Raw genomic sequence first — 19,972 nt, 5'->3', positions numbered from 1 at the left:
GATCTCTCCCCCACAAGGCGGTTTCGTTGAAGGCAGGCATATTCTAGACAACGTAATCTAGGTACAAGAGATCATCCATTCTAGCAAGCAACAGAATGAAAAAGGCATGCTGGTCAAGTTAGATATGGAAAATGCCTTCGACAGAGTGGATCGCTCATTCCTCTGCAAGGTCCTGCTCTCATTTGGCTTTTCATATCAATTCGTCAACCTCATCAAAGCCTGCATAGAAAAACCATGGATCGCCCCTTTAGTCAATGGCCGCCCCACGAATTTCTTCCAAAGTCAGAGGGGCATCAGACAGGGATGTCCCCTCTCCCCATTCCTGTACATCATAATGGCGGAATCTCTCAGCCGAAAACTTACTGCTGAAAAAATAAAAGGCAACATCCTGGGTCTTAAGCCTTTCCACGGAGTTGAAGCCCAGAATCACGCGTTATTCGCTGATGATTCACTTCTTCTAGGCGGAGCCTCCATTAGAATTTCCAGAGCCATAAACGCAGTCCTCAATAATTATTGCAGAGCCTCTGGGGCATTAATAAATGAGAACAAAAGCGAAGTTTATAGCTGGAACATAGATCAGAGGGAGCTCTCTGACATAACCACTCTCCTCGGTTTCAAAGGACAAGCAAACTGGGATAGATTCAAGTATCTGGGCCTTCCCATTATATCAGGAGCAAATAAAAGATCGCTCTGGAGTGAAATAATCTCGAAAATCAAAACTAAAATTGCAGCGTGGGGAGGCTATTGGTTGACGAAGGGAGGCAAAGTAATTTTAATCAAAGCAATGCTGTCGGCGCTACCAATCTACCAGGCAACGTTTCTCTTAGCACCAAGAAATGTGGCGGAGCAAATATCCAAACTGCTCAGAGACTTCTTGTGGTAGGGAGGAAAGGGAAACGAAAATAAAATGCATCCGGTGAACTCGGACGTGGTTAAAAAAATAAAGGCAGATGGAGCGCTGCAAATCAGAGATCCAGCTCTTGTAAATTTAGCGTTGGGAGGAAAGATCTTATGGAAGCTGACCCATGAACCCACCAAGTCGGTTAGTGTAGTGCTGAGCTCTAAGTACAAACCCAACAAATCCCTTAGCAATCTTCAGAATGCAAATGTAGTCAACAGCACGCAGGTGTGGAAACTATGCTGCAGGAGCAGTAAGTTCTTTAACAAATAGGCCTACAGGATTCCGGGCAACAGCAAGTGCACCCATCTGTGGCTTGACAGAATTATGGGGAAAGAACCCCTGAAGGATAATGAGGACATAGCTAATCTCAGGGACTGGCTGAAGCAAGCAGGAGTTAACACCATATTCGAATTGTCAAAGTGGGATCATCGTGGAGATTGGGCAGGATGGGATTTCCATGGAGTCCCAGAGCGGTTAACTCACCAACAAATTCTGCTTGAAGATTTGTTGGAGGAAGCAGTGCCTATCAACAGAACCATGAAAGACAAATGGGGATGGGGTCAGTCCGGAGTCTACACGACAGCAGCAGGATATAGAGCATTGCAGGCTTCAAGAAATAGCAGTCAAACCCCGGCTTTTTGGAAGAATGTCTGGGAACCTCTAGCCCTTCCAAAAGTGAATTTCTTTTTCTGGACCCTGGCTCATAACAAACTCTTAACTGGCGACAATCTGGAAAAAAGGAATATAGCAGGGCCGCACAGATGTGTACTATGCAACAACAACTTCGAAACAGCCCAGCACCTTTTCTTGGAGTGCAATTTTGCAAAAGAGGTATGGAGTATTATTTTACATGATTTTCAGATTATTCTGCCTTCACAAATCTCTATTGCAGATCTATACGCCACTTGGAATATTTTCTATCCTCAGTGCATCCCCTCCAAATCATTCTGGAATAAAATATGGACAGCTATCCCAAAGTATGTTTGCTGGCAGCTTTGGCTAGCTCGAAATCAGCAGATCTTCAGAAAGATGAGGCACACTCCACTACAAGTCGCAGAAAAGCTAAATCTTTTCTACTGGAAGCAACCCAATAGCAGTATTTTAAAGAAGATCCATTGTTATTGCCTGAAGAAAAAATATGGCTTGGCCCGCTAGAGCCCTGTCCGCACACGCAGCGCCTCTCCCCACAGAAGGCAAATCAGGAATGGCGCATAAGAGATGAAGATGACAAATTCCAACTATGGTGGCAGTCACAAAACTTAACTACAATTTTCTTCGATGGAGCATTTAAAGGTAATCTCGGAGATGCAGGTGCAGGGGGGTCATATACTCTACTGACGGGACTTCAAAAGATTGTTTCAGCTGGGGATTAGGCCAGAAATCTAACAATCAAGCAGAGATTCTTGGGCTTCTCAAAGCCTGCCACATTGCAAGAGACAAAGGTGCCAAAGACCTCCAAGTTTTTGGAGATTCAGATCTAATAATAAAGAGCCTAAAGCTGGGAAATCTATTTAGCAATGCCAGCCTCAACAAAATACTGGACAGATTGAAGAGACTTCTTCTAGACTTTGACACATGTAAGTTTTATCATATTCTCAGAAAGTCAAACGGTGAAGCAGACCAGCTGGCAAACAAAGGCAGCTCTCTGATGAAAGGACTGCTAATTGTAAACAGTGAAAGCACTGTACAAATGCCCTGAAAATCAAGCAGATCTAAACCAGCAACAGATAGAAATCTGTAATGTAATTGGAGCCGCTTGGGCAAAGACCCAAGGTTTTTCAAATAAATAAAATCATAACCGTTTTAGTTATAAAAAAAAAGGAAAGACAATGAGTTAGTATAAATATTTATTATTATAGATATTAATATAATTTTATTTAAATTAATCACAGATAAGTTAAAAAAGAAAAATAAAATATTAAAATCAATAATTTGAAAAATTGATATAAGAAAAGAAAATGAAAACAAATAAAAATAATACTATATAGACAAATTTAAAATAAATTTAAGTGGATCAAATTGAGACTATTGGAAATTTAATATTCTATGATGTGAAAAAATGAGCAGTAATAAAACTAAGAGCTAACCCACACAAGGTGAAAGATGGGAACAATACAATGATTTACTAGAGGAAAAATTATGTTGATTATGTGGAAGTGGGGTAGAAACTAAACAATTTCTATTAGAGTATGTTTTAAAAATGAAGAAGAAAACATTAAATTGACAATGCAAAAAACAAAAAAACAAAAATAGTGGTTTGAAAATCTGAACTTTAAATTGACAATGCAACTTACCTAGTGTGTAAAGTGGTTTATAAATGGAGTAGTCTTTAAATGCTAGAGTTTCATGAGGATTTTTGGATGATTCTAAATTTGTGGTTAAATCTTGATTTGTGTTGTTTAAACTCTTTTTTTACTATATACATGGATTCAACACCCTTAAAAACCCTTGGAGCACTTCTATTGTGAAGAGTTCATTTTTCAAAATTGTGATTTCAATGAATCCCCCCAGGATTCTAGACAAATTAAATCAAAAAATAAACCAGAAAATTTTCCAAAAAGTAGCACTTAAATACTACTTTTTTATAAATTCAAACATATAAGAGTAAACACATCCAACAAATAAAATGACATTGAAATGTGGAAGTGAGGTAGAAACTAAACAACACTTTCTCTTAGAGTAGAAGTCCTAAAAATGAGGAAGAAAACATTGAATTGACAATGCAAAAACATAGATTGTGTGGAAAGTGGTTTGAAAATTTGAACATTAAATTGACAATGCAACTTAGCTAGTGTGAAAAATAGTTTATAAATTCGAACCACTCTAAAAAACAAGAATACTACATAAACAACTTCAATAGATATGAAAATTCAACATGCACCCTTTCTTGAAACTTTTAACATCTCATGTTGTGAAAAATAAGTAATAATACAATTAATAATTATCACACAGATGGTTAGATGAGGAACATGAAGATGAACACAACACAAGGATCCATGGGAGGGTATGTCATGTGGATTATGTGAAAAAGAGTAGGTATACACTAAGTTTCTCGTGCAATATACAACATACTCATAAATCAAATAAATCCTTCCATCATGAGAATGAAGAGGAATGGGGAGAGAGGATCTCCTTTCCTGAGGCCTCTCGATGGCCTGAAGGTTCTGGATGGAGAGCCATTAAGAAGGATTGAACAACTAGCTGTGGTAACTAGGGCCATGACCCACTTTATCCAGTTGTGGTCAAAGCCATAAGCTTTAAGAACTTCCCTGATGTAAGACCAGCTTAGCTTATCATAAGCTTTCACTATGTCCAGCTGTATTATCATACCTGCTTGCTTATTGGTCTTGAGGGAATGAACCACTTCGTGAGCTTGAATGATATTATTGAGAATTTGTCTACCTTCCACATATCCAGTCTGCTCCTCTGACACGAGCGTTGGAAGAAGAGGTTTGAGTCTGTTAGCAATAACTTTGGAAATGATTTTGTACACCACATTGCATAAAGCTATGGGTCTGAATCTATCTGGTGTCATGGATTTTTCCTGTTTAGGGATTAATGCTATGAAGGATTCATTAAGCACTCTCAGAACTGTTCTTGATTTTCTCGAGTCCTCCACCACATCAAGAATGTCTTGTTTGATAGTTTCCCAGCATGTTTTGAAGAAGTCTACATTGAAACCATCCGGGCCTGGAGCTTTCCCGTTGTGCATCTCTTTGATTACTTCCTTGACCTCTTCTTCTTTACTAGCTTGTTGAGATTATAATTATCTTCCCTGGTTACCAATTTTGGAATATGCTGAGTGAAGCTCTTAGTGAATTGAGATCTGTCTGCAATGGTCTCCTCTGCTATGTTTTGAAAATGTTGTACCAGAACAGATTCCATTTCCTTGTGAGTATTTAGCTCTTTCCCTTGAGGATCTATGAGTTTTGTGATCCGATTATTTGCCCTGTGTTTCATGGTAGACTTGTGAAAGAACCTAGTATTTCTCTCCCCTTATTTAATCCATTGTACTCTTGATTTCTGTCTCCAGAAGATTTCCTCCTGCTGGCATCTATTGTCCCATTCTTGTTGAAGATAGTTTGCTTGCATTTTCCTTTCCTTTGTGAAGTCTTCTGTGATGAGAATTTGATTAGTTTCTTGTAATTTTTTCTCTACTTCTCTTTTGGCTTCAAAAATATTCCCAAACTCATTTTTGTTCCATTCTTTGAGCCTTAGCTTGATGTGTTTGAGTCTCTGTTGTAGGAGGAACATTTTTGTGTCATGGGTGGGCATGTCTTCCGCCCACAATTTTCCAATATTAGTGATGAAGTCAGTGTGAGTGAGCCAGACATTTTCAAACCTGAAAGGTCTGTTCCTCGGGGTGCCAATAAATGAAGCTTCCAATTGGATGGGCCAGTGGTCCGAGCCTCCGAAAGGAAGGATAAAAGTTGTCATGATACGACCAAAGAGAAGGAGATCCTCCGAGATTATGAATCTGTCTAATTTCAAGGAAACTTGGGAAGTTCCTCCTCTCTTGTTATTCCATGTGAAGGTACCATTTATTGTGTCCATATCCACTAGTCTCATGTTGTTTAAGAAGTTCTGGAAGGCAATTGAGTCTCGTCCAAGCGTTCTGGTCCCTCCTTTTTTCTCTATGAGCGATCTGATCATGTTAAAATCCCCTCCCAGAATCCAGGGGATTACTGGGTGTCTCTCTCTCAGCTCCTCCAGAGAGGTGAGGAGCCTGAGTTTGTCTTCAAGAAGTTGAGGACCATAGACATTTGTGATCATGTAACAATCCTTGTCCCCCAAAGGTTGTATAACCATTGAAAGGTGGTTTCTGGATGCCTCAGCATCCAGGATCTCAAATTTCTAAGGATTCCATAGAGTAAGAATTCCCCCCGCTATGTTATTTTCTTTGACTTCTAGGTACTCATATTTGATAAGCCATTTGCTATGTATTTCTCTGATCTTGTCTACTGAGCATTTTGTTTCCTGTATAAACACCATGTCTGGTTTTTCTTCTTTTATTTTGTTACTGAGATTTCTTTGTTTTCTTTTACTTCCTAGTCCTCTAATGTTCCAGGTTGTAAGCTTCATAATGATGGGTTTGTGAAAGAGTAACTGGTGAGATCTTTCATCTTACCTGAATTAATCATGAGTTTCCCACACTCTGACAGAAGTTCATTCTGTCTCTTTCTTCCTCTTTTCTTGCCTGGGTTTTTGGTGGAGTGTCCTGATGTAATCTCCATTGATTTAACCCCTATATTCTCCTGGCTGTCGTAGTTCCTTTTGACTCCTGCAGCCTTTGTTTGAGACCTTCAGAGGAATAGCTGTTGTACTCTATCAAACTCCTCTTGTGGTAGAGAGTCAATCCCTTTGTTGGTTCCCTGCTCTAGAAACTTTTCTAGTTCAAGGTTCTCCCTCTCAAGAATCTCTTGTAGGTCTTGGTCCTCCGTACCTCCTTCGCTTGGGGTCATCTCATGGTCCCTGCCAAGTTCCATAGTGCTTGGTGGGTCCTCCTTTTGTTCATTGTATTCCTGTATGATTTCCATGCTATCCTCTTTTTCTTTCTCTATATGAATGTCCTCTGGTTCCTTATTCGTTCCATTTTCCCCCCCTCTTCTTCTAAAATCTCGAAACTATTATGACTTGGTAGCTTGTTCTCGCTAGGTTTCTTTTGGTACATTTTCCCCCCTCCTTTCCCTCTGCCTCCCACTTTGGTGAAACCTTCAGGGTCTTTTCTTGTGTTGGTTTTTAGGTTGTCCTCCCTTTTGTTGAGTGGGCAGTCTCTGAAGAGGTGCCCATGTTCATGACATTTACGGCATCTGAATGGGATGTGTTCATAGTTGACCGCCTGTACCCATTCCTCATCATATACTTCTAGGATGACTTCATCCGGGAGTGCTCCCGATAAGTCCATTTCTACACATATGCGGGCGAAGGAGGTATATTTACCTCGTAGAGTCGCCTCTGATATCTTTATAAAATGCCCTAATTTATTACCTATAGCTTTTAAGGATTCCGGCAGCCAATAATCTAAAGGTAAGGAGTATAATCTAATCCATACCGGGACCGATGTGAACGTTTCTCGCTCCGGAACAAAGTTCATCATCCAAGGTCGCATGTAAAGGCCAGCAGCAGCATAGAAGTAGGGTCCTCCTTCGAAAACTCTGTCTTTGTCCTCCAGGTTAGTGAAAACCACTGTGAAAAAACCCTTGGACCCAAGATGTAGATTTATTTCTCCCTTCGGTTTCCAGTTGTTTCTTATCCATGTGTACAACGCTTTCTCCGTGGGCCATATACCCATAAACTTGCATATGACCGCATAAGTTGCCATGTGATCTCTGTGCACCTGTAGTGCAGGATCATTTAAGACCACCCGGGGTTTGATGTTAGACTTGGGCTTGCAGGGTCCCGTTGTAGATATATTCTCCATTCTCTGACTACTATCTCTAGATTTCGTTTCCCTCCTAGCCTCCTTGTGGGTCCCTTCCTTTTCAAGGGATTTGCTGCTTTCCGGCTTTTGAGTACCGGTTGTCTTTGTCTCTGCCTCCGTTGGTTTTCGGAAATTGTTCAGACTCGTCTCTTTGCTTCTGTTTGAAACCACATTACTGTAGGAGGGAGTGGAGCTCCCTCCTCCATGCCCCTCCATAGTTACCAGCTCGCTTCTATCGCCCCCTATTCAAAACCCTCGTCGCTCAATCCTCCGACAATCAGGGCTCTGTCCACTTTCAATATGTCCGACAATAGCTTTTATTTAAGTCGATTTCATGGTTACTTGAAAAGGTTGAATTTATAATATTTTTTGAAATAGGAAAACAAATTTATAATACTTAGGGATTCAATATTTAGTTTCTCCAATACTCTTGATACTCCCACATTAGCATAATGTAAGTCCACATCATTACTATGTTTCCACATAGTCCCCGTTAGGGCCACATGATAATGTCGCGTCAACATAGGGTGTGGGGTGTGAAATTTATGGCAACACAAAAGGTGCTATTAACTCAGTTAATTATTTCTTATTACTTGTTTATGGGAAATTAATTCTTCTGTTGGAAGTAATGAATAATAACATGAACAACACCATTTACAAAAAAATTGCAGTAAAATATACGAGAAACCAATCATACACTTCACACAAGCGTTTTTGGACAAACGTCTTTGGAAAAACCCAAGAGTGGGGAAAACCAATTTTTAGCTATGAGGGTTTATATTATTATCTTCAACAAAACCGCTATTGAGATATTACAACTTCTTGCATGACACTAGAAAAGCTCCGATAATATTTTATCTTCACTTTTGCTAATCAAATCAACTTGGAAAACTCCATGGATTCCCTTTCTACAATCCACACTGACTCCAACAACTTGCACTAAGAGTTTAACAACTTACACTAACTCTTCCTGACAACTTGCATTGTCTCCCGGTAAACTTGCATTGCCCTCTAGAAAATCGATCTACTCCTAGAAAACTTGATCTTCCCTCTTGGAAGTTCACACCTCCTCTGGAAAACTCACATTGGCCTCTAGAAGACTCGCACTACCTTCCGGAAATAAACTTAGTCTCTACTGTTGTGAATTTACTAAGAAACTTGGCCTCCTTCTGAAGCCTGTAGAAAATCTTGTAGATTCAGAAGCTCATGCAATGTACTAAAGCAAGAGACAAGAAACTACTTCTACTATCAACCAGTGGAAGTAAATAGATCGATGAAAACAATAATCGACAAGAGGAAGATAATCAAATACACATAACACAATAAGTATCCGGGGAAAGCCACAACTTAAAACCCCACTATCTATATTGCATCTATAATAAATCCAAGATGATAATACAATGCTTGTTTTCTCAAGAACAATCCCAGCACTCAATAAAATCAATCTCCAACTCACAAGCAAACTCTTGGCTGACACTTAGCCAATTTTGTAGCTCTCCAAGTCGCTATTTCCTTTGTGCAATTCTTATGGATGATTAGCTTATATTAATGGGAGGCTAGTACATCCAAAACTGCGCAATCCCTTCAAGGTTCAATTCCTGATTCCATGCATGATTTATACAACTCAGTAAATCATACAACTGATAGTACACTGTCCCTGCACTCTAGTCTCGACTGGACCTTTCTCAGAATCGACATGCATGAGTTTCTGATGAGGGAATCATCAGTTAAATGGAGTAGCACTAGTTAATGCATTAGTGCACCAACTGACTATTAACTCACTATTAGTTCCTCAAACAATTTGAAACTAATTTAATTGGACTTAACTCAGTAAACTGAGTTAACTAATTACAACTCATATTTAACTCATCTTGGACCCCTATAATATAGGGAGAACATATACATGACTTCAGAAAGACTTCTAACTTGAAATTCCTAGCTAATTAAGTTAATTAAACTTAATTAACTATTTAGAAGTTGCTATGAGAATAGAGTTCGATTTTAATTCCTAGTTTAATTCAAGGACAAATTAAACTAGAATTTCTTGTTTCCATTTCTCAACAAAGCCCACAACCTCACTGGAAAAACTCGGCTTGCTGCATAAAATACTAATAGCAAAAATATTTGGAAAACCTTCTCCCAATCACTGTTGTTGAAACCCTTCTGGTGTCTCATTAAAAATCACCCACTCGACATGTCTCCAAATATTCCCTCCAATTCCCTTTATAATCTCTCATTCACAAATGAATTACCATGCTTAAAACTTCACTTGATTTTGTGATTTTTTTGTAATATCTTCCCTATGTGAAACTTCGGAAAAATTACAGGGGCTTGGAGATAATTAAATTCTTTATGTTCTTAGCTTCAATGATACCTCTTAAGGTTAGAACACCTATCCAAGCTATAATATTTAACACCCCCTCTTAGCGAGGAAGGTGTTCTTCGCAACACCCAACTTATCCCTAAAGAAAACAAACTTTCATTTATTCAAGGCCATTATCAGAATGTCTGCCACCTGCAATTCTGTAGGCACATACTGTAGTTGAACTTATCTACACTATACACAGTCCATGATGAAATGGTATGTAATGTCGATATGCTTTGACTGATCATGAAATACTAGATTCTCAGACAACTTCATGCAACTCTGATGATCATAGTGGATAAAGGTCAACTCCATCCTCAGACCAAATAGTGCCACTAGTAGCTTTCGAAGCCATATGGCCTCACATGTAGCCATGCTTGTTTCCATGTACTTTACTTTTGCAAAGCTTAACGCAACCAACTTCTGCTTCTTGTCATACAAAGAGACATCCCCTGATCCAATGCTGAAGCAACACCCTGAAGTGCGTTTCTTGTCCATTGCATAACCTACACAGTCTGCATCAGTATATCCCATCAACTTGACACCATCTCCTAGAGCATATCTCAATCCATACTCAATTGTACCTCATATATTTTGCAACACATGTTTTGTTGTTGTCTAATACACCCTCTTTGGTTCCACCATGAAATAATTAAGAGTGTTGAATGCAAAGCAAATATATGGCCTCATGTTAACTATATACATGAGAGAGAAAATAAGCTACCTATAAAAGGTGGGGTCCATTACCTCCTGCTTCAATGCAAAAATCTTTTTCCAGTTGGTTATCATAGGTGTAGTTATGGGTATACAGCCCAACATCCTGAATTTCTTCTAGATCTCCATAACATATCTTCATTCACCAAGGAAGATCTCCCCATCTGTCTGCCACACCTAGAGTCCTATAAAATAGTGCATTAATCCCAAGTCCATCTCAAACTCTGTTGCTAAGTCCTTCTTGCAGTCCCTTATGAGCCCTAGTGACCCAGTCAAAAATAGATCATCCACATATAAATTTCAAATCTCTGGCTAGATGCTTGAGGGAGGAGGTGGAGCGACTGTGGAAAGAAGAGAGCTCAACAATCCACCCAACAACTCTCGATTTCCCTTGCTCCCTCTCTTTGAGTTGGTGACCAAGAATGTCTCGAAGAGCCCAGAGCATTGGTCGGCCTTAGCTCATTTCTTCCACCTCCAAATTCAGGACCTAATGCCTAATGTGGGCTAGGATTCTGTAATCAAATAAAGTTGCAACGAAGGACTCATCGAAGGTGGTGGAGTAACGACCATGGCCCCTTCCCCTGTCGGGTCGACAACCACGACCTCTGTTGTGATTCATGGCAAGGCGGTGGAGGTCAACAGATGCAGAGCGAGAATTTGGGGAAGCAGAGGAGGCCCTGAGCAGGATAACAAGAGGAATAAATCGTCGGGAGACCATAGCGCGGAGAATTATACACATAGGGTTAATAGGAAAGAAAATCGGACATGGATACAAGGCCATAATTCGCTCGGTGATGTATTTAAGATGCATTGATGCCACTTGGAGGGAGGCCTGTGCTAGGTGGGAAGCACCTCCGTTTTGTCTGAGGGGTCATGTCAATCTCTTGTCAAGCACTTGGATCCAAGGAGCGAATGTTTTTAATTATTTCATATCATATAATGTAGCTTTTAAATTGACAAAATCTAGATTTTTTTTTAACAATTCATATTTAATGATGGTGTTTTACACAACTAAATTTTTTAGTAAAATTATATTATAATTGCATATCAATTTTACTTATATTATTTTTAATTTTCTAATGAAAATTATTTTAAGTATTTTATTTATATATTTGTAATAATTTTTTAATTATAATTATTTCATTATAAATTTTAAAGAAAATTAAATTTGTTTATATATAAAAATGATATTACTCGTTTCTCAATAGGTCTTTTCAAGGAAATTTAGTTAAATCTGGATGGTTGGTCTCACCTCCAGGCTCTAGATTATGAATAGGTTCCTTTCAAATGTAATATGTGTCATGAGTATGGAAACTTTGCGAAAAGTTGTCCAAAAGCTTTAGTTTCTCGAAGTTCTCCAAATCCATCATCTCCTCCTAAAGAAGAGCAAGGAGAAAATAAGCAAGGATTCATTCTAGTTAAAAGGAAACATAAGAAGCATGGAAATAAGAAGCAACAAACATGTAAGGTTGAAGCTCCACATCAACCCCTTTATAACAATAGTTTTGAAGTCTTAAATGTCCCTGAGATAAAAGGTGAGAATCTTGAGGTCCAAGTGAATCAGTCAATACTAGATTAGGTCTCTTCAAAGAATACTCCTATTTGAAAGGTCCCTCCTGAAGATGAAGAAGGTCCAAATCACAACTCTCCAAAGAAAACTTCTGTGGTGGGAAGTTTTATCCAAAGGTTCCTCTTGCATTGAATGATGAAGAAACTAGTAAGGTGGTTGAGAAGAAGTTCAAACCCTCCTCTTCTTCTGCTTCCTATTTAGATGTGCTTAAAAAACAATGCTCTTCGCCACTAGCAATAAGAAGCATGAAATACCATAATAGAAAGAACTCTAGTCCTGAGCTCAATCTTGTATCCTATGGGTCCAATGATGAACCGTCTTCCAACAATTTATAAAAATGTTTTGTTTTTGCATTTTCTTTTGCAAGCAATTTGTTAGAAATTACTCTTGCTCCGATGAAGCAGTAGGAATAAACATTTGAAGATTTAGTTTTGGATCTTTGTTTGCCCTATTCTTATTGGGAGGAGGTTGGTTTTTAGCTTTTTTAAAATTTTGTGAGACAAAATCAATGTAACTCCTATTGTACTTGCCGCATCCAATGGTAGATTTTCAATATAATCTATATACTCATTCTAGTTTAAAAAAATTATATACTTTATAATAATATTAATAATCTAATTTATAATAATATTAATAATCTAATTTTAAAGTTATTGTGAAGTAAAATATTAAATTTATGTACAAGACTCTGGTTTATAAAATAAATTATTTTTCTCAACTTAATAATATAATTAATATTCAGAAAAATATATATACTTTTCCCTTTTAAATTTAAACCCGTAACCTTTTATAAGAAAACACATTAAATAATTTTATATAAAAATTAATTAATTAATTAACGTTTCCAATTCACTTTTATATGAACATAAATTAATTAACATACATTTCCCATTTCACTTTTATATTTGTGTGTGGAAATAATGGTATGAGGATTTTGTGAGGATAAAACATTGTTTACCTTAATAGGAAGTTGTGGAATGGTATTTTTAAAGGGATATGTGCTGTACTAGGTTGCATATATTAGCATTGATGTTTATTTATTAATGTGAGAAAGAGCGCATATGCCAACGTCGTTGGTATGATGGGGCAAATTAAGTAGTTTAAATTTAATAATAAAAGTAAAAAATATTTTTTCCTTAATTACGCCGTAAGGCGTTTGCCTCTGAAATAAACTTCCCCGATTGCCTTTCTGTCCTAATCGTAGCCGTTAGATTTTTTTGTTAGACGATTAAACAAAAATCAACCGTCTTAAAAAATGTTTTAAAACATTAAAAAACCTTAAAAAAACGTTTCACTTTACATGCAATAAAAGGCGGATCACCAGGCGCACAACAGCCAACAATGCCTCTGCGATGGATTTCCTGGGCGACAAACACAGATTAAAGAGCTCATATCGCTCGTTGGGGGTCCAAGGGATTTTATGACGCCATTGCTTGTTTATGGGGGCCCTTCCACTGGCAAAACCAGTGTAGTTTTAGATATATTTAAGCGTTTGAACCGCCCTTTTGCCTATGCGAGCTGTAGATCTTGTTTTAGCCCTCGTCTGCTGTTTGAATCCATTCTGAACCAGCTGATATCCCACAGAAGAACGAAAGCTAATAACTATAGCAGTGCGAAGCGCTGCGAGAAAATTGCAGATTTTGTTGTGTATTTGAAAGAAGCCTGTATTCAGGCCATTGAGAAAAAATATGAAAAGAAATTGGTAGGTGGGTCTATAGAATCTCGGAAAGATGGGGAACCAGGGTTTACGGGCTCTCCTCCCAGGGATTCCCAAAAAATCCCAGATAAAGGGCTGAAGGAATCAGTGTTTAAGGGATCTCCCCACGAGGATACCCAAATAAGTCCAGAGAAAGGGTTTCAGGAATCAGGGTTTAAGGGCTCCCCTCGCAAGAATACCCAAAAAAGTCCAGAAAAGGGGCTTAAGGGTTCCTCCAAAAAAAATACAGGAAGGGGGCTTCAGGCTTCTGGTTGCGATGATCCTTCACAGAAAGACAAAGGGAAGAGGGACAATGATTCTTTTAGTAAAGAAGTAAGGAGATTGGATTTTCCAGAGGTGGTGTACTTGATATTTGACAATATTGAACTTCTGCATGAGTGGAACAATGGTTTCAACCTCATCTCAGCATTGTTCAAGCTATCTGATTTGACAAGAATGCCCAATTTGGGTTTGATTTTTATTAGCAATATCACTCTAGATTCCTTCTATTCCCATACTAGTGCTCTGGAGCCACTGACAGTCTACTTTCGGGACTATACCGATGATGAGTTGTATCAAATCCTTATCAAAAGGCAGCCTAATACTGAGTTGTATGCCTCATTTCTCAAGTAAGTACTTGTGCCTACCTTTTTCTTCAAATATGATTATAGATTTCTGTCAATGAAACAATAATGCTCAAATCTTATTAGAAAAACACGAGGCAAATTTGGGTTCATGTGTCTACTATTTCTCTGCGTCCATAAGAGTATGTCGTAATGTGTAAATCTTGTTGACTGGCTCCTGTCAATGAGGTTATTAGTTTGGTTTGCTGAAAGTTCTGTCTCTTCTGCACACTATACACTTGCTTATTTTGTATGGGAAGATCCACCCAGCAGCAAGAAAGTTGGGCTTCTCTGATCTTAGGTGTCCAAACCGTGCCACGGTTCTCTTTGTTGTTCAAGTTAAGGGGCTTTCGAAGTTTTTAAAAGTTTCAATGAAATATGTGTCTGCTTGATTTGAACTTGTTTTCTTTTTGTTTCTGATATTGAACAATGCTATTTTGAAGCCCTTCAGTAGAGCTTGCAGGCGAGTTACAGAACTCTCTACAGCATTGGAACCTTTGTTTCAAAAATTTTGTGAACCAATTAGCAAAGAAGTTGGGGTTCCCGATGAAAACGGAAAGCGGAGGCTGTTTTCTTATCTTGAGCCACACATTGCACCGGACTTGAACCAAATATTCAATGTCCCTACTACTGGAGACAAGGTTAGAAGGAAAATCATGACAAGGAGACAAGGTTTTGATGAAATACATGAAGATCTAGATTTTCATCTTTCTGTTTGTGGCAAGTACTTGCTCATCTCTGCCTTCATTGCATCAAGGAACCCTGCGACTCTTGATGCCACGTTGTTTTATTCGTCTGGGGGATTAGATAATCGTAAGCGAAGGAAAAAGTAAGAACTTTAGTTCCTTTGATCCTTTGCTTTTCTCCTTTTTTGTTTTTCTTTTCATCTGATTCTTAAAAATAAATTTAGTTGATTTCACATAAGGAAGGATCTGATTTCTTTTATCTAGAAGTTCCAGCTCATCTGAATACTATGCCCTCTTTCCCATTTCATGGCAGCAAGAAGTTAACGTTTCCTCCATATAATTATGCAATCCCAAGCATCACTTTGGAGTAATTATTGTATACTCTCTTTTGTTGGTTTGTGAATAGGAGTGTAAAATCCACAGAGAGAAAGGAACATGAGGAGCAAGAAAAGTTCCTTAAAGGTCCAGGGAGTTTCCCTCTGGAGAGGCTGCTTGCAATCTTCCAATGCATCACAGCAGTGGCAGATGAAGAATTGGAAAATCTACAATCTGACAATATATCTGCAGCTGATGAAAATGGTTTGGGGCCTATGGCTGATGCTCTTATGCAACTCTCAACTCTTTGTAATATCAATCTTTTGTATAAAGGAACAAACTGTCCCCTAGAAGGTGCTGCTAGATATCGTTGCAACATCGATCAGGAACTTGCAATGAAGGTATGCCTCTTTTTGTTTATGATTTATCAATGTTTAGTGTTGTTATGCTGTATTGAAAATATCGACTAAAATCTTTGATCATCACTTTGGCTGTGGGAAATAGGAATTTTATTTTTAATCCATCTCTTATTTTTTTGTGATTGTAGATTGCGTGCAATGTCAAATTTCCTTTGTCAAAATATCTCTATCGGTGATAATGACCTTGACAAGGACCATTTCTAGACGTGTTGTTCAGTCGCCTACTACAGAGGAAGTAAATCAGTTCAATTTGTGGGAGAAAGACAATTTATTGATTGTTAAATGTTGTATGTTGTGGGGCAAGGAGGTCACGTAATTATAAAAGATATGAACTGTTTCACCTCATAACCCCAGGAGTTGTGAATAGCTCAGGTATGTTGTTCAGAGTCTGCAAATTAGATTATTCACAATAAAGTCGCACACAAAATTATATAGATTAATACACGGGATTTATGTGGTAAAACCCTGACAACATGTCAAGGAAATATTCAGGGGCAAGACAATTAAGTTTTATTCTTCAGCAGAGTAATTGCATTCAGGCTTACAATACAACCTCCTCATCTGTGGGAACATATATGAATTAGACTCCGTTACAATAGTTTTGTTAAGTATATTTAGTTTGTAAAACTGAATAACCACAACAACATTTGTGTTCTTCAATTTATGCCTTACGGCGTTTCAGATGAAGTATTCGAGTAAAATTAATGACAATACAGTAATCAAAAAATTTCCTAGATGCTTTCTCCCATAAGATGAGTTTGCCAAAAAAAATATGCATCTAACAGTAACTATGCAAATAAGTCAATGATTGGAAAAAATGCCTTGCCTTCCACAATCCATCACTAGCCAAAATGAGAAATTCTGTGTCTCTCACATCTGGTTCTGAACTTAAATGTTGCTTCAGACTCCTGTCACCAAACGCACGAGCTACAACAAGCTGACCATTAACTCGAGGTACATCTCCTAATATATCAAAAAAGAACGCCATTAAGTATACAGTTTCTCCCTGTGACCATTCAAATGTTACTCTTGAGCTAGAAATTATTTAAGTATGTTCTCATTAAAATTAATCTCTGCACAGCATTTGTAGTGGTACCTGGCAGGAGTGTCACAAATCCACCCTTCTCGATGTTTTGGTGTTCAATACTTGGCTCATGATCAACAGTCAGCTGAATAGCAGTGCCGTTTTTACATATAACAGCCCTGGAATCTCCTGTATTTGCTACAAAGAGTTTTTTCCCATCAACTAAAATAGCAGTGACTGCTGTGGAGCCACCGGGCCCTAAATCAGCTACCTTTGCTAAAATTTTCCCATCAGTCCGGTTGTATGCATTCTTGATGGCACTTTTTGGGTCTGTCCAGAACTTCGGCTCCATTATTATCAGAGATACTTGTCAGCATTAAAATACTTAATTAGCATTTTACACCATACAAAACTTTGAAAATAACAAGTGACAACCAATACAACAAATGGCAGATCAGCTGTAAAAGCATTTTATTGGATGTGCATCAGAGTCAGAAATCTCATCTGATATACAATTTTTTTCTGAAGAGTCATTTGAGAACCATCATATTTATATAAATGAAGGAAATTATCAAAAATGATAACGATTTGTCGCAAATGCAATTTTTGCAGTAAGGAAGCACTATTGCTTTATGCCATGACGTGATGCTACTACTGGATGTTTTTTCTTTGGATAGGTGCAAGAGACACATGAACATATAAGTATAGGAAATATATGAACAGTTTAAGCTATTTGAAAAATAGTGGATTTACGCATGAAACATATTCAACTAGAAATATGATGGGGAAAAACAAGAAATTCATTATATGTGAGAAGTAAAATGTTGGAGAATCTTCGCCTTTGAGGTTTGAGAAATGGACATGGCGATATATCACAACTAGAAAAATCTTGTTCATAGATGCAGATCATTGTTACAATTAACAATATATATCATATGCCAAAGATCATTGTTACAATTAACAATATATATCATATGCCAAGGATAAAACACAAGAAATTAACCCATGAAGTCAATGCAAGTAGAAACATTATAATAGAACCAATAGAGGAGAAAATGAAATTGTTTCACAAGTTACAATCAAGTTAGGCAATTGAGATAAACATATGCAATTTGGAAAATAGAAAGAAACTTTGAACCTGCTCCAATTTAATGTATAATTTTAATTTTTGATTGACTAGCGATAGCAAAAAAATACATGTCACAATACAATCAACTATAAAATTTAAATAGATGTTGAATTTAAATAGATGTTGTTAAATTCACAGAGACCTTCCAAGTATTCCCTATGATTCATAGATGCTAAACCAGGTAGACCATCAACACAGAGATGTTTGAGCCTGGCCAAAAACAACCATCCATACATTGCAATCAAGATAGCTAATAATTAGAATTAATACAATTATACCAATCGATGTGATGAAGTATATTCCATGAAATCGCAATGTTTGAGATAACTGCATTTAAGATAGAAAAAAAATGCCACAATAATATTTTTGTCTAGATAGAGTACAAACCCTTCACACAATTCTTTCAGGAAAAAGGATAATATTGAAGAATGTAGCTAAATTAAAGGCATATTTGACCATACCATAGGTGAATAACCTAAAATAACCATCCATATACAACTACACCAATTGATATGATGAAGTATATTCCATGAAATTCCAATGTCTGAGATAACTACATTGGAGAAATTTTTTTGCACAATGACATTATTGTCCAGATAGGGTACAAACCCTTCATTCCATTCTTTCAGGAAAAAGGATGAGAATGAAGAATGTAGCTATTTCTTAGCTGCTATAAAGTAAAGGTGATTTGACTATACCATGGGCGAATAGTATATTAAGAAATAAGTTAATTTCCAGTTCAAAATTTATGCAGAAAACTACAATTTCTCTCTAATATTTAGAGATAAAAATAGGATCGAATAAAAATAATTAGGCTATATCCTGCACTAGTACCTCCAAAACATATTCCTATTTTGCACTCTCACAAGATCTGGCAGGGTATTCCAAAGCAATTCCTTTCTGCTCCGCAATCCCTTGTTCAACTAGGCATCAAAAGGAGGTTCTTTCACACCATTCCCTCCCTCTGTTAGAAACCTCTCTTGCAGATAAAACAATAGAAATTTCTGCAGAGCAGAGATCTCTCTAACCTTGCCTTCCAACTCACCTACTCTGGTTTCAAGCTCTCCTGCTCTTTCATTCATTCTTGTATCCAACAGCCTTATGAGCTCATCTTGAATCACCTTCTGTATCATTTGGGACCTCTTATACTCATCCACTTCCTGAAGCCATAGATCTGCGAATTAGCAATCTTTCCAGGCCTCGAACCAAGGGCCTCCCATTGTATAATGTATAGCTTTGGGAAGATCCTTGTCATCAATCTCATTGTGACCAACAAGGAAATTCCAGGTGTAGGGAATGGGTCCAATATCATTGTCATCAAGCCAAGTGAATCTATGCAAAAATGCCCCAGATTGGGAATTCACAACAGAGGGTGTCAAAACTCTGTTCTTGGGGTGCCCGCAATTATACAAAACCATAGATGACCAGTTCTTTATAGGGTAAGTAGTCTGAACAACCCCATCCATTTTTGTAGCACTATTGGGCTTGTAATCGTGTTTGACACACATTATAACATACTTATCATCAATGAGCTCAGCTAATTCCCTAACGTCAACAGTATAGAGAAAATCACAGTCTACGAACATAGCCCAACCCTTGAACCCAGCTAGGAAAGGAGTCAAGAACCTGGAAAAGGATAACTGGGTGCTCTCAGTGGGATCCCTTGTGCACCAGTAAAGCCCAGCCTTGCGGAGATCCGCTTGTTTGATGGGGATTACTTCAACTGGAAATGTGGCATGTTTCAGTATCGAATGCCTGCAGACCTCGTAGGCAAGATCCTCACGGGGATCGTAACCCACAAAGATCTTGAGCTTTGGAAGCACTTTTCCACTCTTGGTAATAACAGGTCCTCCCATAATGCCTGCTCGAGGCTGTGGTGAGACTGGATCTCGCGACTTCTGGTCCTCCTGCATCTTCAGCTTCGGTTCTGGAGACTCGGCCAAACTTGGGGGAGATACTGCGAATGCCAGCCCGATGCCCAGTCCCAGTCCCGATAGTAGCATGTCTCTGGAATTCCTATAAGCATTCAAATGTGAATTCCCATTTCTGCTACTGAAAAATCTCTGCGGAGGAAATGAGTGCGAGGGGGATCGAACCTTGGCACTGGCC

The 19,972-nt window shown here is 38.1% G+C and overlaps 2 protein-coding genes and 1 pseudogene across 2 annotated transcripts; 1 reads left to right on the top strand and 2 right to left on the bottom strand.

Annotated features, from left to right (window-relative positions):
* Positions 1–1,225: 1,225 nt before the first annotated feature.
* On the top strand, positions 1,226–15,886 carry LOC149153314 (origin of replication complex subunit 5-like). The gene is made up of 5 exons (XM_089443783.1): positions 1,226–1,732; positions 13,284–14,293; positions 14,718–15,119; positions 15,383–15,692; positions 15,839–15,886. The coding sequence occupies exons 1-5, from the start codon at positions 1,226–1,228 to the stop codon at positions 15,884–15,886; spliced, it is 2,277 nt and encodes a 758-aa protein (XP_089299909.1).
* A 602-nt stretch (positions 15,887–16,488) lies between these two features.
* On the bottom strand, positions 16,489–18,099 carry LOC149153313 (putative protein phosphatase 2C 44). Its single transcript, XM_089443782.1, has 3 exons — positions 18,006–18,099; positions 16,807–17,100; positions 16,489–16,673 (listed from the first exon to the last, which is right to left on the bottom strand). Exons 1-3 carry the CDS (start codon positions 18,097–18,099, stop codon positions 16,489–16,491), a joined length of 573 nt encoding a protein of 190 aa, XP_089299908.1.
* A 687-nt stretch (positions 18,100–18,786) lies between these two features.
* On the bottom strand, positions 18,787–19,971 carry LOC149153312 (protein CDI pseudogene; annotated as a pseudogene).
* Between the last annotated feature and the right edge of the window lies 1 nt (position 19,972).

Source organism: Pinus tabuliformis, chromosome 9, assembly GCF_031772625.1.
Source record: "Pinus tabuliformis cultivar Carrire ecotype Pingquan chromosome 9, CPIR1, whole genome shotgun sequence".
Taxonomy (NCBI): Eukaryota; Viridiplantae; Streptophyta; class Pinopsida; order Pinales; family Pinaceae; genus Pinus; species Pinus tabuliformis.
The sequence above is the reverse complement of the archived record's forward strand: the minus strand, read 5'-3'. Positions and strand labels throughout refer to the sequence as shown.